At 38.3% G+C, this 16016-nt stretch overlaps 3 protein-coding genes across 3 annotated transcripts; 2 read left to right on the top strand and 1 right to left on the bottom strand.

Moving 5' to 3' along the window:
* Positions 1-6637: 6637 nt before the first annotated feature.
* Positions 6638-8714, top strand: K444DRAFT_606603 (HET-domain-containing protein). The gene has a single exon (XM_024879024.1). It carries the CDS (start codon positions 6665-6667, stop codon positions 8483-8485), a length of 1821 nt encoding a protein of 606 aa, XP_024744605.1. The 5' UTR covers positions 6638-6664; the 3' UTR covers positions 8486-8714.
* Positions 8715-11125: 2411 nt separating this feature from the next.
* On the bottom strand, positions 11126-12496 carry K444DRAFT_658672 (NAD(P)-binding protein). The gene is made up of 5 exons (XM_024886287.1): positions 12055-12496; positions 11855-12005; positions 11639-11803; positions 11434-11586; positions 11126-11384 (listed from the first exon to the last, which is right to left on the bottom strand). Exons 1-5 carry the CDS (start codon positions 12301-12303, stop codon positions 11185-11187), a joined length of 918 nt encoding a protein of 305 aa, XP_024744604.1. The 5' UTR covers positions 12304-12496; the 3' UTR covers positions 11126-11184.
* Positions 12497-12816: 320 nt separating this feature from the next.
* Positions 12817-14595, top strand: K444DRAFT_649534 (Metallo-dependent hydrolase). The gene has a single exon (XM_024885580.1). It carries the CDS (start codon positions 13126-13128, stop codon positions 14566-14568), a length of 1443 nt encoding a protein of 480 aa, XP_024744603.1. The 5' UTR covers positions 12817-13125; the 3' UTR covers positions 14569-14595.
* The last annotated feature ends 1421 nt before the right edge of the window (positions 14596-16016 follow it).

Genomic DNA, 16016 nt, shown 5'->3' with positions numbered 1-16016 from the left:
ATTAGAAACCTTCCCGAAAAACCCGAAAATCGAAGAACCTCAAATAAAGGCTACTCTTTAACCAAGTCCTAGAGTAATAGGCATCTATAGGCCAGTAACCTGACTACTACCCTTAAGCCCTATCCTATAACCTTATAAGTCCTATATACACGCCGGTAACGAGACTACCAGAGAGGATATAGTAGAGGAAAAGTATAATAAGTTAATTTCCTAAGATATTATATAACCAGGAACTATATTAACTTCTACTAAGGCTTCTAGTAAAACTTCTACTAGTTCAGGTCGTCCCGTTAGTAGCCCTTCCCGAATCGAATATCCCGTTAATATTTCTGGAGAATTTATAAATAAGTCTATAGAAATAAAATCCTCTGCTTTTATTATAAAGCTTCTAGAGACTAAAGACTATATTATTACTAGAGAGTTATATAAATAGGCTAAGAAACCTAATATCTTACTCTCAGATATTAATATTATTATAAAGAGCTACCGGAAGAATATTCAAAGAGCTATTTTATATAAGAATACCTATAGCTATAATAAAGCTATTCTCGAGAATATTAAGCTCTATAATACTAAGCTCGAGAATAATATTAAGTACTATATAGCTATAGTAAATTAACTTATAATAGCTCTAATTATTTCTGCTCCGCCTGCTCTAGCTACTCCGAACCTCTCTTAAAAGAATTCCGAACTATTTCTCGCTTATTTCCGTTTAGGATCTCCTATATCTTATATTCTCTTTAGAGATACTAGAATTACTAAGCTCCCAGATCTAATTCTCTTTACTAGAGATTATATTATCTTTAATAACTAGCTAGTTCAGGTTAAGAATAAGCTATAAGGAAATACTAATTTATATTTCTTAGAAAATCTCAAGATTATCTATATTTCTAGTAAACTTACTAGTAATACTCTTGCCCTAACTAATTCTTATATAAATAAAGATAGTCCGAATTAGTACTATTAGTTTTTAAAGCTTTAATTCTACCTAAAGAAGCTATACTCTAATTCTAATAAGATATAGAATACTTGCCATAACTTTAGTAAGCTTTAAATATATTTTAGTTAAGTATTTCAGGAGTTCTATACTTTCTTTTTATAACTATTTATAGAAGGCAGTATTAGTTTTTAAGATATTAAGTATAAACTAAATAAGAAGCTTTTATTAAAGCTCTAGAAATTAATATATATATATTATAATAATTCTTCTATTAATACTACTTGCTTTACTTAGTACTATACTACTAATAATTAGTAGATTAAGACTATATATAAGAAGACTAAGAAGTATAAGAAAGCAGAAGCTATTCTAGCTAAGTTTACTTCTAGTACTATATTCTCGTATATTTCTAAGAAGTATACTTCTAAGAAAGAGCCTAAGGAGCCTATATTAACTACTTTTATTAAGTATATATTCTCTTATAAATATAAGTAATATCCTATAAAAACTAAGGATCTCTTAACTATTAAGTACTATAATTATAACGAGTTCGACTATTATATTAGATATTATCTGGCTCTATATAATAAGGAAATCAAGGTAGCTTTTTCTAGAATCGAGCCAGGCTTAGTTCCTATTTTACCGGAATATACTATTCTAATAAAGTATTTAAAGAATTCGAGCTCTAATTCTAGTATAGAACCGGGAAACAAGTACCCCTAAAGAAAGTCTTTACTTTAGGGGCTTATAATATGGATTTAGTAAAGATTAACTTAACTTGTTTAATAGAAGGAAATACTCTTATAATACCTTATACTATTAGTATAAATAAATTAGGAATTAAGTCTTTTTCCCTTATTAATACTAGAGCTAATAGTTATACTTTTATTAATATAAAGCTTATTTAGCTTATAAAGTAATTCTTAGAAATAGAATTATAACCCCTTTCCTTATTCTATACTATATACGGTTTTAATAGAAAGCTAGCTAAGTTTACTAAGAAATATATAGAAGTCTTATTTCTAATTAATAAATAAAGTATTAATATACCTATAATTATTCTAAATCTTAGAGATTATAATATTATTCTTAGTAGGAAATAGGTAGTATATATTAATATTCTAATTAACTATAAAAGATATAGGCTTATATAGCTAAAAAAATAAACCTAAATCTATATAATTCGGTTATATTATTAGTATTTCGCAGTAATAGCTAGAGAAGTAACCTAATAAGAAGTATTAAAAGAATACTAATTAACGAGATTCTATTATAAGCTATTTCTAGAAATCTTCTATTCTAAAGCAATCTTTCTTTTTTTAAACTAATTAGAAGGAATTATATAAAACTATAGAAAAGGAGCTTCTATAGCCTAATTAAGATATAATACCCAAGTAAAAGCCAAAGAAGCAGGAAGAGATCCTTAATAAAAAGCAAATATTAAACCTAGCTATTCTTACCTTTATAGTATTTAATTATATAGCTAAGAGAGAAGATAATATTATTAGTTAAATCTCTATTTATAAGATTAATAAGGAACTTAAAGCTCGGAAAAAAGAAGTTATTTCTAGCCCAGAGAATTAATAATCGGGAGAAATAAAGCTTTAGTAGCTATAGAGAATATTATTCCCGGAACTTAAGAAATATGCCTCTATTTTCTCTAAAAAGAAATCTGATATCTTTTCTTCTTATAAATTATATAATTATAAGATTTAGATTAAAGGCCTAAAAGAAACCAAAAGTATTAGATATTAATTCCTCCGGTAGTAGTTTACTTAAAAGCTTATAGAAATCAAGTATTTCTTAGAAGATAATCTAGCTAAAGGCTTTATTAAAGCTAGTTAGGCTTTCTTTATTTTACTAGTTCTTTTTATAAAGAAAGCAAACGGAGGTTTATACTTCTGTATTAATTTCCGCTACCTAAATAATATTACCCGGAAAAATCAATATCTCTTTTCTTTTATTAATAAAACTTTAAGTTAATTATCTAAGGCCAAGATCTATATTAAATTAAATATCCGCTAAGCTTTCTATTATATAGCTATAGACCCGGACTCTCAGGAACTAATAATATTTCATACCTGCTATAAAGTATATAAATATAATATCCTCTGGAAAGGCCTTATAAATAGCCCGGCTATATATTAATACTATATAAATAATATATTCTTTAAGTATCTAGATAACTTTTATATAATATATCTTAATAATATTCTTATTTACTTAGAGAATCTAGTAGAGTACAAATAGTATATATGAAAAGTACTAGACTACTTATATCTTACTAGCCTCTAAGTAAATATTAAGAAATCGGAATTTAAAGTTATATATATAAAGTATTCAGGCTTTATTATCTCTATATCTAGTATTAAAGTAAATCCTAATAAAGTTAAAATAATATATAACTAGTAATTCCCAAAGATAATTAAGGATATATAGTTCTTTCTCGGCTTCTATAACTTTTATAAATGCTTTATTAAAAAGTATAAACGAATTACTAGATCTCTTATCTTACTTATAAAAAAGGGTATTTCCTTTAAGTAATCCGAGTAATACTAAAAGGCTTTTATTTACCTAAAGAAAGCTATAATTTCTATTCCAGTTTTATAATACTATAATTCAGATCTGCCTATAATAATAGAAATAGATATATCTAAAGAAGTAATTACTGGCCTATTCTTTTAATAAGATCTAGAAATAGGCCTTTAATATTCTATAGCTTATTTTTCCAAAACTATACTTCCGGTAAAGCTTAATTATAATATATATAATAAGGAAATACTTGCTATAGTTTGAGTACTAGAGAAATAAAGAGCTGAGCTAGAGGGTCTTTAGAATACTTCCTTTAAGATCTATTCTAATTATTATACCTTAAAGTACTTTATAATTACTAAGAAGCTCTCTTCTTAATAAGCTAGATAGGCTAAGCTTTTATTCTGCTATTACTTTAAGCTTATATATTATTCTGGAAAATCGAATAAGTAAGTAGATACTTTATTATAAAAATAAAATAAAGTAGATACTTAGGGCCAGATTAAGGAAAAGCTATAAACTCAAGTACTTCTCCCCAAAAATAAGATTAATTCAGAGATTATTTATAACTTATAGTTTATAGTAATACTCTATAAGGTTAGCTTACTTAATCCGGAATTCGGCTCTAAAAACCAAGTATATACTAAAGATTTTCCGGAAAAGAATATTTCTATTAAAGATATAATTCTCCTAAAAAAAGGTATTCTCTTAGAAGCTTTACTAGTAAACTCCGCTATAGTAGCCCCTATAGAAGCACTATTAGAGGCTCTTACCGAGTATAGTAATTTATAACTTATAAATAAGATCCTATAGAATAATTATATATTACCGGATCTAGAGAAGCTATATATAATAGCCTAAGCCAAAAGTAATATCTGGATATTATAAGACGGCCTTCTTTTATACTATAGAAGACTCTATATTACGAAGAACGAAATGATTCCCGGACTATCTTTATAGACTGCCCTAATTTATAAAGTATATAATAAACCCCTTTCTGGATATCCTGAATATATAAAGCTCTATTAGCTATTAAAGAAGTAATATTACTAGCTATTTATAGGCAAGAATATTAATTAATACTATAGTAATTACTATATTTATAAGAGATTACATATATCCAGAAATAAGAAGCCTGGTTTACTTTATCTCTTTCTAGTTCCTAATTACCTCTAATAGCATATTACTATAGACTTTAAGAGCTATCCAGAAAGCAAATCGGGCCATAATATAATTACTATATTCGTGAATTACTTATCTAAGCACCTAATTATAATTCTCGTATAAGATATAATTATAGCCAAATAGCTAATACCTCTATTTTTACTTTATATAATATATTAAGTAAATATTCCAGAAATAATTATATTAGATTAGAGACCCTAATTTATATCCGATTTTTAGAGCGAATTCTATATAAGAATTAGTATAAAGCTTAAGCTCTCTATAGCTAATTACCCCCAAACGGATAAATAAATAGAGATTATTAATTAGTACTTTAATTAGAGATTATATCCGTATATTAACTATTACTAGAATAACTAGAATAAATAGGTTACTATAATTAATTATTAATAAGCCTCTCTTTAGTATAAAACTATTAGCTAGTCCCTATTTATAACTAAAAAGGGCTACGAGCCTTATACCTCTCTAGACTAGAATTCCCCTATTAAAGCTAACTTATCTAAAAAGAAGCTAAATAGAAATAAAGCTAAAGTATTAGTAAATTAATTATATAAATTATAGTAACTTACCTAAGGCTATATAAAGCAAGTATAGAAATAATATATAATATAAGCTAATAAATACCGCTATCTAATTAATTTCAAAGTAAGAAATAAAGTATAAGTTACTATAAAGTACTAGAAATCCGATTATTCGAGCCGGAAGCTAGAGAACCAAATAGAGAACCTATTTGAGATTCTAGAATAGTATAGCTACTTATTTCTCCTAAAACTACCGGAAACTATAAAGATATATCTAGTTTTCTATATAGAGAAGCTATAAAAAGACTTCTAGAATTCTTTACTAGATTAGATAAATCCGGAACCGCTTCTATTAATACTAGAAGATAGTAAATAAGAATATAGTATTAAACGAGTTATTATAGTTAAGCTAATAAGAAATAGGCTAAAGTATAGAATTTAGTAGGTTAGTTAGGATAAAGATCTAGTATAATATCTAGCTTTAGTACTAAGTAATAGCTCCCTGGTTTTATAGAGTTTTTATAATAATAATATTAATATACCAGGACCTCTATAAAACCTGTAATACTAGCTAGATTATATAAAAAATAATACTTATTTAGAATTATACGGAAATAATAATAAATTCTTTTAGGTTATATAGTAAAGGCACTAGCCTTTTATATATAATATCTATATCCGAGATACTAGTTTTACTTTGGGAAGGAATATAGTACGAAATTAGATGAATTAATGACTTATATAAAGCTCGGGGACAAGCTTATTATAAAGAGAGGGGTAATATTATAATTCCTAGATATCCGGTATCTGAGATACCTTGCCAGATACTAGATGCCTCCTAGGCGCACGTGACGCGGCCGCCTCACTAGGGAAATATGCTTGGAATATACTAGAAATATTTAGAAGGCTAGCCCCTTCGGGACTAGTATACTATAGGGTATATATACTCTCTCGCAGTCTTCTATATTCTAGTTTTCCCTACCTTAGCTTTGAATCGTTTTTGTAAGGGACCTTCTACCTTGCTTTCTAAGCCCTGAATACTATACCCGTAATATTTAGAATATATATTTAATTAAAAGTATAAAATTATATTTATATTTATTAAATATAATATAAAATACTATATAATAATAATAATAATAATAATATAAGTTATTTTATTTATATTAATTTATATAAAAAAAACTCTATTATTATATAACATTAGGGTATTTAGGGAATAAAAAGAGGGTATTTAAGGATTTGCGAGATTAGAAATCGTTTCTTGCATTGCTTACTAATAAAACATTTGGTGGGGAGAGGATATAGAATTAGTGAGGTGTGCCTACAGAAGATCATTGCGGTTGGGGCCTCAGGCAACAACCCACTTGCGGCGGCTTCCTGAAACCAACCTTGTAAATGTTTTCGATACAGAGGAGGTAATTCGCACCGGCTCATCGTGAATCGACGTCAAGCCCACACTTCTCGAAAGCACAACTCGCCCACGATGCACTTCCGTCACTTATTATGCAGTAGCTCGACAGAGGGGCCTTCCTCGGCTTCCATGATCACGTCCTTTGAGTACAAGCCATTAGAAGACGACTGCATTCGCATTGTCTATCTCCAGCCTCGACGAGCTAAACGGCGCGCTGAGGAGATCGAGTGCACCTTAGCTCATGTCGCATTCGGTGACAGGCCCGAATATAAGGCGCTGTCATATGCCTGGGGTGATGGTACCACAAAGAGAACAATCCTGCTGGATGGAATAAAGTTTGAAGTCGGTGAGAATCTCGCTGCTGCTCTGGTCAATATCCGGGGCCTGGAATCGGCTGGTGAACAGCAACAAGCGATTTGGATCGATGCCATCAGCATTAATCAGTCCGATCTTGGGGAACGGAATCGCCAGGTCCGCCTGATGCCATATATATACGCGAGAGCACAAATGGTAATTGTGTGGCTCGGTATAGCATCCACTTTCAAACATCATATCTCTTCAGAAAACAATATGTATGCAATGGTCACCCCAAAACATCCCATAATCAGCAGCGCAACGTTGTCGGGACAACCTCTAGCTCAATCACTCTACGAGGGCAAAATCATGTCTCTCTGCAAACGCGACTATTGGAAGAGGTTGTGGATAATCCAAGAAATTGGGAAAGCAAGGTACGGAGGGCTGCGGATCCATTATGATTTTACATTCATTGAGTGGAACCGCTTCATCGAGATGATCAAATCCAAGAAGAGCCTTGCAAATAGTATCCCTTTAAAATTAGATGGCCAGCGCCAGGGTCGATTCGAAGGCGGCCATACACTTTCCAACCTGCTGAGAACCAACCAGGTCGCTTTATGCAAGGACCCACGAGATAAAATATATGGTTTCATAGGGTTGGCGGTTGATGTTCACGACCGATTTCCAATGGACTATTCAAAATCTCCATTCGAGGTTTTCACAGACACCGTCTTCTTCCTCCACGGTGACGAAAGCCGGAGCCAGCATGATATCCTGGATATGAGTCGCCTCTTGGGGCGAATGGTAGGAGGAAGAGTGGGATTAGAACCGGATGGGTTAGCTAGAAACTTCAGCGCTGGAGATATCAACCTCAATTCCCAGGTCAGAAGCCTCCGTGTACCAGGATGCCTCGTTGGGAGGATCAATGAAATTGGTCATTTGTATTGCGACGTCGTCGCCAACCCCGAGAAATCGAACGATTGGATATCCCTTATATGGAGGAATATCTCGGACTCCCAACTGAGGTCTACCGTTCTAGAGCAGAGTGAGCTTTTCCTAGAGGCACTTCGGGTCTTTGATGAAGTATCCCAAAGGACTATTTTCGCTTTTGATCGCATGATCACTTGGGAAGAAGTTAGGCAATATAGCATCGATACTTTTGAATCCCACCTCGGGGCAAACGTTGGTATGGCTGCATCTGAACAGTTATCACTAGACTCAGGTCGACATGGTTCCCGCTTGTTTCTACTACAGCCACGGCCCTCTGAGGTCACCCCAAGCTACATGGGACTAGCGCCTTTAGGCACTCAAGTTGGAGACTTCATCTGTCACATTGCTGGTATAGAACGCGCCGTTATTATTCGACAGTCAACTAGCAACAACCCTGCTTCAGTTGCGGGCCGTAATCGCTACACATACCAAATTATCGGATGCGCAGGACTTGCGAGAGATACGATCACGGCAAGGGACGTAAGAGGAGCGAATCTGTTGCCACACGAGCTGTTTGCTGCTGGAACGTTTTCTCCTCCGACTGAGTTAGAGCGCTTCAATATATATATAGATATTCGCACCGCGTGGGAAGTTTCTTTATTCTGCTAAGTTTATAATCCTTGAACAGAGTTCAAGGCGGAAAATTATAGTAGGACTTCTTTTCATCGACTTCTTACTTACATGGCTAGACGGAGTCGAGTCTAAGGTTTATATCTTCCTGGTGTAACGGTACTGGCTGGGGGCCATATGGGGGTAGCTATCACATGACTGGTTTCACCTAGCTAGCCGGCGTTTCAGTGGTTTTAGCTAGTATTTCCCTTCTTTTATCCCCTTTCCTTCTCTCTCTCTCCTTCTTCTCTTTAGCTTAGTATTTTCAATACATGAGATTCTTGGATCTTTGAGCCCTGGCCATTACCTCGATCCCGCCGTCACACCTGGAGTAAATGCGCTTGCTTATATGGAGGGTCTGAGACAGAGGCTGACCCTTAATACTTAGTCTATCTATCTCACCCGAGTGAGCCTATTTATTCGTCCCTCGTCTTATTTTCCGGTTTCTGCCCATAACTAACATAAAACGGGAAAACAGGGTACTTAGTAAGCATGAAATATGCATTCTTAGCATTGATTTTGTCTTCCCCGAAGGTTAGATACCTCTTAGTATACGGGATAACATATTTCATACTATCAAACGGATCAGTTCCTGGTGACCTTCTACCTAATGGGCCATCCAGAAAATTCTTCCCGAAGATTTTGATCTTGGATTCGTGTAGCTCATCTAAAAGCAATGTGACGCTTTCAGCACAATGCATTCCATTGCATTGGAAAAATATTTGGTCCTCAGTAAATATGAGGCCGCGTTTGGATAGAATTCCTTCTTGATAGATCCAGCCGCGAGTGGCCCATCGCGATTGTGCCACCGCCAACCCGCCATTTCGCAAAGTAGAAATGAAGTTGTTGAACTAGCTTAATAATAAAGCTAGGGTCACGTGCGTGCAATGTAAACCAAGTAAACGATACTGAATTGACTGCTGTTCTACAGTGGTAAGTAGCCCATATATATAGCCCTGAACACCCTAAATCACATGCACTAAACCCCTAAACCTGCTGAGCCTTTTACCTATGCCAGCTGAACCAATTCAGCTTTACAGGGCATACTACAGGGTATTCCGGCTATACAGGGTATTAAGCCCCTGGTGCACAGCCCCATGGCGTTCCGTTCCAGGGCTTACTAAGCCTATTAGGGGCCTCAGGCCCCTAATTTCAACAGAAGTTATGACCCTTAGCCATCAGCCGCGGCTGCTGCTTGCGCAAGCTTCCAAGACACCAGGTAACCCCGGATATTGACGATTTGTACTCGCTGAGATGATCTTAATCGTGGCATTTGCGTAGATTATATCCATTTAACGAATTTAATGCTGCTTCTCGTGCGCGTCCGACTGGTCGATGCGATATCTATCAACCCAGAGGTACAGGATACCAATCCTCAGAGCTGCCTTCAAGGCATCCCAGGTTATTTGTGGAAAGTTGTTTATGTCCGGGTAATCACCATCATCTATCGGCGTGCCGGAGATGGGAATCGCTTCAGCCCAAACGTATGAAAGTGCAGCATACTCGCAATTTGGAGGAAGTTTAATAACTGAGCCAGAAATGCAATCCAGAACCTGAAGAATGGGGACGCCAATTGATCTTTGGTATTCGTCTGGCAGACTGGCGGGTGCTTCTCCTTGCAATATCAGATACAATCTCGGACAAATTGGGAATCGAACAGTTGTCGTCGTATCTCATTCACTCGGAGAATCGATAACGGCTCTGTATTTTTCGGCACGGAGTACAAGTAGCCCCTTCTCTTTAGCCCCCTCTCTTTGTATTTTTGGCTCTCGTGCTGAGAGTACGGGGACTGCTGCCGTCCTCAACCTCAACGCCAAGAGGCACGTCAGCGAAGGGAGCTGGAAAACCATATATGAATGCGTGTGTTGGTTCTTCTAGGTCAGTAAATTCTACCCTGGCGGAATATCGACGCAGGTGGCAATTGGATGTCTCGCTCTCGACAGACTTCATTGGCCCAACGCTTCCAAACAAGTTACAGAGTACACACGGCGAAGTTTCCAAATCATGGACAGACATTCCAGGATCCAATACAAACCCATCATCATCAAACCCATTCTGGACATGCTGATCGAATATCTAATCCCGGTCTATTGCTAAGCACCTCGCACATAGATTTGATCCATCCTCTATTCGATTGAGCTGTCAAGTACCCTTTGGCATTTGTTGTCTTCATCTCAAGTATCGCTGTCATTTCTACTTTCACTGCTAGCCTGAATTCCAAGCAACACGCTGCCAGCCCAGATTCAGACCTCAAAAAGCTTCAATAAGCAAAATCTGTCTCTAGGCAGTACATGTATCCTATTAGAAGCATTGCAAACTTTTGCTGGTGCCCAATGGTTCGGGGTTGGACAAACCCAACGCAGGTGCCTAGAAGTCGACCATTAAAATAGTCCTTTATTTTAAGGCGATGAATTGTGATTTCTCGGTTCTTTTCCTCCTATTGAACCTGTACTTTCTCTAGAGGTACTTGGGGCTCGGGGCTCTATTTATTCTAGATATTAAGGTATCTTAAGTTCTATAGCTCTCGCAGCTTCTAGCGGTATAAAGTAATAGCAAACGCAAGATGGGCCTCACCAAAAACGACAGATCGAAGTCGGCCAGTCGTCAGGATAGAAAGCTGTAGGGATATTATGATGACTTCTTAATCAACTCTCTCCCTAGTGGATTTACCCAAAGTCGACATAGTCCCCTCTCAGATTTTAAAGACCCAGATAAGGAACTAAGCGTTCTCGTACAAAATCCTCGATACCATGCATCTTTACCCCTAGGGCTACGATATTCTCATCAGGCAGTTCCTTATTCCCATACATTCCTATCTCGTTATACAGTTGATACATAATGTCCCGATCAGGAACGCCTGTCGTCGGCAATGACTCCCAAGTGCATTTTTTACCGGTCACTAGTCGATTTTAATCTGGGGCTCATATTTTGGGAGCTAGCAACTATACCTCGCTCAATGCATTCAATAATATCCCCGGCTGAGACACGTGCGTCAGTGCAATAAAGGATCTTATGATTCAGTTCATTCTTTTTCGAATCCCACTGGTCGAAAATGCCTTTCACTGTGGCTGATAGATCCTTCTCGACATACAACATGGTTACTTTGAGGGGTTTTAGTAGATATGCAAAGTTGCTCACTAAGAGGTTACTTACATTTGGTATCTCTCTTGATAACCGTGTGGCGAAATTCAACGACGTCTTTGGACCTGTTATAGGTGATGTGTTTGCGAAGGACCATATTTTCGTAGAAATTGCCTGTATAGAGGAAACTGGCAGGAAGTCCGATTTGCTTGATATAGGCATCGACATGGTGTTTTCCTTAGAAAAAATTGTCGGCCAAGAGCCACCACACCCACAAATGAAACGTACCTTCGTATATCTTGGAGACCAATCGGCCTCCCGAGATTTGTGCAGAGCTTGGAAGCGAGCTCCAGATAAAACATTGCACGCCAGCGGCATATGACGCCTTCACCAGATTTTTCCCTTGAACTTCTTCGCTTCCTGGGTCATCCTTAATTTTCTGCTTCGATCAGTATTACATACCTAAAGAGATTTCCCAGAGAACATACCGCATCGTAGAAATTAGTAACGCCGAAAACTCCCCAGCAACCATGCACCGCGGCTGACAACGTTTCTGGCTTTGTTAAATCGGCCTGCACAATTTCGGCTCCCAAATCCGCCAAATATTTTGATGAACTTGAAAGTGCATCGCGAGTAATAGCTCGTACTCTGTATTCCCCGGGATGTTGAAGCAGAAGCTTCGCAACAGATCCGCCTTGGTTGCCTGTCGCACCCGTCACTGCAATGAGTCGTGGCATGTTTGGCAAAGCATATGATCCCTCTGACCAGTCACTTTATTCCAGTTAAGTCAGTTTATCGTTCTCCAACTTTCCTTATATCTGTCGATGATCCGTCCGTGATCCGCTTAATAGGCTATGTAAAGATGTCACCTCGGGTTAGGAGTTACTTAAGAAAATGATGACATATGATCCCTGCTCTAACCCAAACGGCTCACCAAGACTCCATATCGTGATGAAGATTTCGTAAATAGCCCAAATAGCCGGGTATGTCGGGTATTGACCTTGAATTTATAATCATGAGTAAGAGCTGAGTGAGGACTAGGATACCAAAAAAGCTTTCTGGCTTCTCTTTCTCACTCCAATTGAAATTGCGAGTGCTATCCAAGGGTAAGTTCAGGTGGAGTTCCGATCGCGGTTCATTTGCAACCCCGCAGCTTAGCTCCGCAACCCCGCACTACCCGCAGCGTTTGCTGAAAGGAGTGACATTCCAGCTCCATGATTGCGCGTCCTGTGCTTGCTAGAAATGACAAACCGTACTGGAGTCCACCAAGACTGTAACGTGTCCATGACTTTGGCGAGGAGTTTACGTTATACGAGCTGCGGTGCCTTTCTAGTAGTGGAGAGGACTTGGTGCTGCACCCAAAGGGGGGATGCGTGGGCGTATTCATGAAACTGCAATTCTCGTATTGAGCTGCAATATATCTAGTTGAGTTGCATATCTTACTCTTCCTCGTCCTCTTCGGCCGATTCTCCGAGCCAACATTAGCAATCTCTCGTCGTCACCTCAACGCAGTCTACACGTTTATTCGGCCTTCAAGCGCACAAATAGCTTTCTTCCAGATGACTGCCGTATCTAATTCAGTCCTTCTCCGAGGAGGCCACGTCCTGGTTTTCGACAAAGAGAAGAAGGCCACCTTTAGTGTCCTAGACGTGCTCGTGGAAGGTACAGTTATATCAAAGGTTGGACATCACATTCCTGCAAGGCCAGAAACAAAGATCATTGATGCAAGTGGGAAAATTGTTTGTCCTGGATTCGTGGACACCCATCGCCACCTTTGGCAATCACACCTAAGAACATCAGTTGCGAACCAAACCTTGCTAGAATACTGTGGGCACCTTCTCTTTGGAAGAGCGTTATTCTACAAACCGCATGACGTGTACCTTGCCCAACTGGGTGCAGCGGCTGAGGCAATTCATTGCGGAGTTACCACCGTTCTCGATCATTCTCACATTCAGCTTTCCGAAGAACATATCCAACAATGCATTAGGGCCAGCATTGACTCGGGCCTTCGGAGTATCTACTGTTTTGCACCCTATGGTCTCCCCGAGAGCATCAATCCCTTAAGATTCTCCGACAAGCCGAATGAACTTCACCAGCGGCAGCTACATCAATTTTACAAGTTGTCTAATCAAGTCCCACTTGGCAACTTGCAGAATGATGGAAGAGTTACACTCGGGCTTGGCTATGATGGCATCGAATATCGTCCAGTTGAAGACACGAAGAAGTTATTGGAATTTGCCCATGATCGAGGGCTTCCCATTACATTCCACGATTGCCGTCGCCACGGAATGTCTGCTATGAAATTCCTACGCGAAAACAATCTTCTTTCCGATACCATGGTCCTGTCACATTTTACTTTTCCCTTGGAAGAGGATTTTGAAGCCGCTAAACGGCACGGAGTGGGCATCTCATCAACGCCTGAATCTGAGATGCAAATGGGACACGGGTGGCCCGAAGCATTTCCAGCGATGCGGCATGGTTGCAAGACGGGCCTTGGTGTTGATTCAAGTGCGATCTGTAGTGGAGATCTATTTTCTGCAATGCGTATGTGTCTTCAGATGCAAAGAGCTCGCGACAATCATGAACTGGCTTGCAGGAACAAGATTCCAAAACAACTGCAGGCAACAGTAGACCAGGTGCTTTACATGGCCACGTTAGGTGGTGCAGAGGCAATTCATCGGGAGTCAGAGATCGGGAGTATCGGAGTTGGGAAACGAGCAGATATCATTCTCATCAGTACTGACTCGCCTTGCATGGTTGCTGCTGGTGACCCTGCTGCAGCTTTGGTCTTGCATGCCTCACCGTCGGATGTTGAGCATGTTATCATAAATGGCGAGGTGGTGAAAGAAAACGGGAAGCTCTTGAGGGTTGACTGGTCAACTCTAAAGCACGAGTTGCGAGAGAATATGAAAGAATTGGAGGAGAGTTACAAAAGTGCGGATTGGAGTCGGAATACCGATGAGATGGTAGATGCTTGGAAGATGACTGATAAATTAGAGTAGGCTACAAATTTTAAGTGAAATCGGAAGCAGAATTGAATGAAATAATTAAAAATCGAGTTAGGATGAAAATTGTGGGGTTTAAGTGAACAGAAGACTGAGTAGTTAATAATCTGATATGATTGTGGAGAGATTTCCCTCTGCTACACCCGCAACTACAATTAATGACCTACTTATTGGAGTGTATCGCTTCTATAGATCCCGAGCTTGTAAATAATGAAATAATTGTTTAATGCTTTAGTTTCAACCTCTGAGAGTCATTCTTAAGATCGCGAGTTATGAAGCTCGTTGCAGATACGGCTAAAGCACCGACGTCGTCGAATATGCGAGGGGGTCTAGTTTCTAACATCTATTAAGGTTCCAGGCCGAAATTTTAAAGTGTTATTGACCTTGGGTGTGAGAGATTAGAGTTCCATTAGTCCTTGCTGGCAGTTCATCTCTACGGAGTATTGAGTAGAGCGCACTATTTTTAAAAGATGGGCTCTCCACCGTAGTCATTTCGAAAGAACAGGGATAGTTTAGAATTCGAGCAAGTGACCGTCAAAGCCAAGCAGCTTAAGGTAGTTTAAACAATGAGGTCTAGAAGTGTGACTTCACAATTTTCACCTTTTGGCGCAAGGTCACCTGAATCAACTTATATAGCTACTAGGAAAAGAGAAGTATCCAAAGTTAAACCCGGTAATTCAAATACAAATCCAAGTGTTCTCTACAAGAAACTTCGCATTGGGTGAAACGTTGCGATCCAGACTCCAACCGCGATGCTAGAAGGGTCTTTGGAATGTTTTAAACAAGTCGACAAAACCACTCGACCAGCCACAAGGTCTCGATGTGGTAGGGCACCCAACAGGCGCGCACTGAGTCGTCACCGCTTTCGTATTAATGCCAGGAGGTATCTCTTGAGGATCAAGTCGTAGGTTCTCAAGCTTCCGAGCTCCCCCCCCCACACCCGTCCTCCGTCGGATGCACGCCTTTGACGTTGTAAACACAGTGCATTGGTGTGATCGAGAGGTGTTGGTGTTCCAAAGTAGAAAAGATGGCTCTCCACCTTGAAGCGACTTGTTCACAGGTACTCTTTCCTCAGACAGCTTTACTTCAGATAAGTAGTCTGCTGGAGGACAACCGAGAACATCCCCTGAAGGCTTAACCTCGGTTTGACAAAACGGGGAACCGCGAATCATCGTGGCCGTTGATATCTCTAAATGTTCGTGAAACTTCTCTGTATCCAACGCGATCGAGCCCGTCGAGCGAGGCCGGAATTTCCAATAACTCTTAAAGAAATGCTGGGTGTCAATTGCATTAAGCACCGCACTGTTTCGGCAATAGCCCACATACGTAAATATCGGCACTTTCGCTTGATCCATTAGAACTTGAGGTATTATATATTACTTTTCCTCCTTATGCCGTGGTGATTGGGCATGATGTGTAACGAACGAGACTTTGTGCCCAACGCC

This window comes from Hyaloscypha bicolor (assembly GCF_002865645.1).
Source record: "Hyaloscypha bicolor E unplaced genomic scaffold K444scaffold_10, whole genome shotgun sequence".
In the NCBI taxonomy this organism is placed as follows: Eukaryota; Fungi; Ascomycota; class Leotiomycetes; order Helotiales; family Hyaloscyphaceae; genus Hyaloscypha; species Hyaloscypha bicolor.
This window is presented reverse-complemented; position numbering and strand designations above follow the sequence as displayed.

Coding starts and splice junctions, on each gene's coding strand:
- K444DRAFT_606603 (XM_024879024.1), top strand. CDS start 6,665: ATGCACTTCCGTCACTTATTATGCAGTAGCTCGACAGAGGGGCCTTCC.
- K444DRAFT_658672 (XM_024886287.1), bottom strand. CDS start 12,303: ATGCCACGACTCATTGCAGTGACGGGTGCGACAGGCAACCAAGGCGGA. Junction 12,006..12,054: donor TTACTAATTTCTACGATGCG/GTATGTTCTCTG, acceptor TGATCGAAGCAG/AAAATTAAGGATGACCCAGG. Junction 11,587..11,638: donor TATCAAGAGAGATACCAAAT/GTAAGTAACCTC, acceptor AACCCCTCAAAG/TAACCATGTTGTATGTCGAG.
- K444DRAFT_649534 (XM_024885580.1), top strand. CDS start 13,126: ATGACTGCCGTATCTAATTCAGTCCTTCTCCGAGGAGGCCACGTCCTG.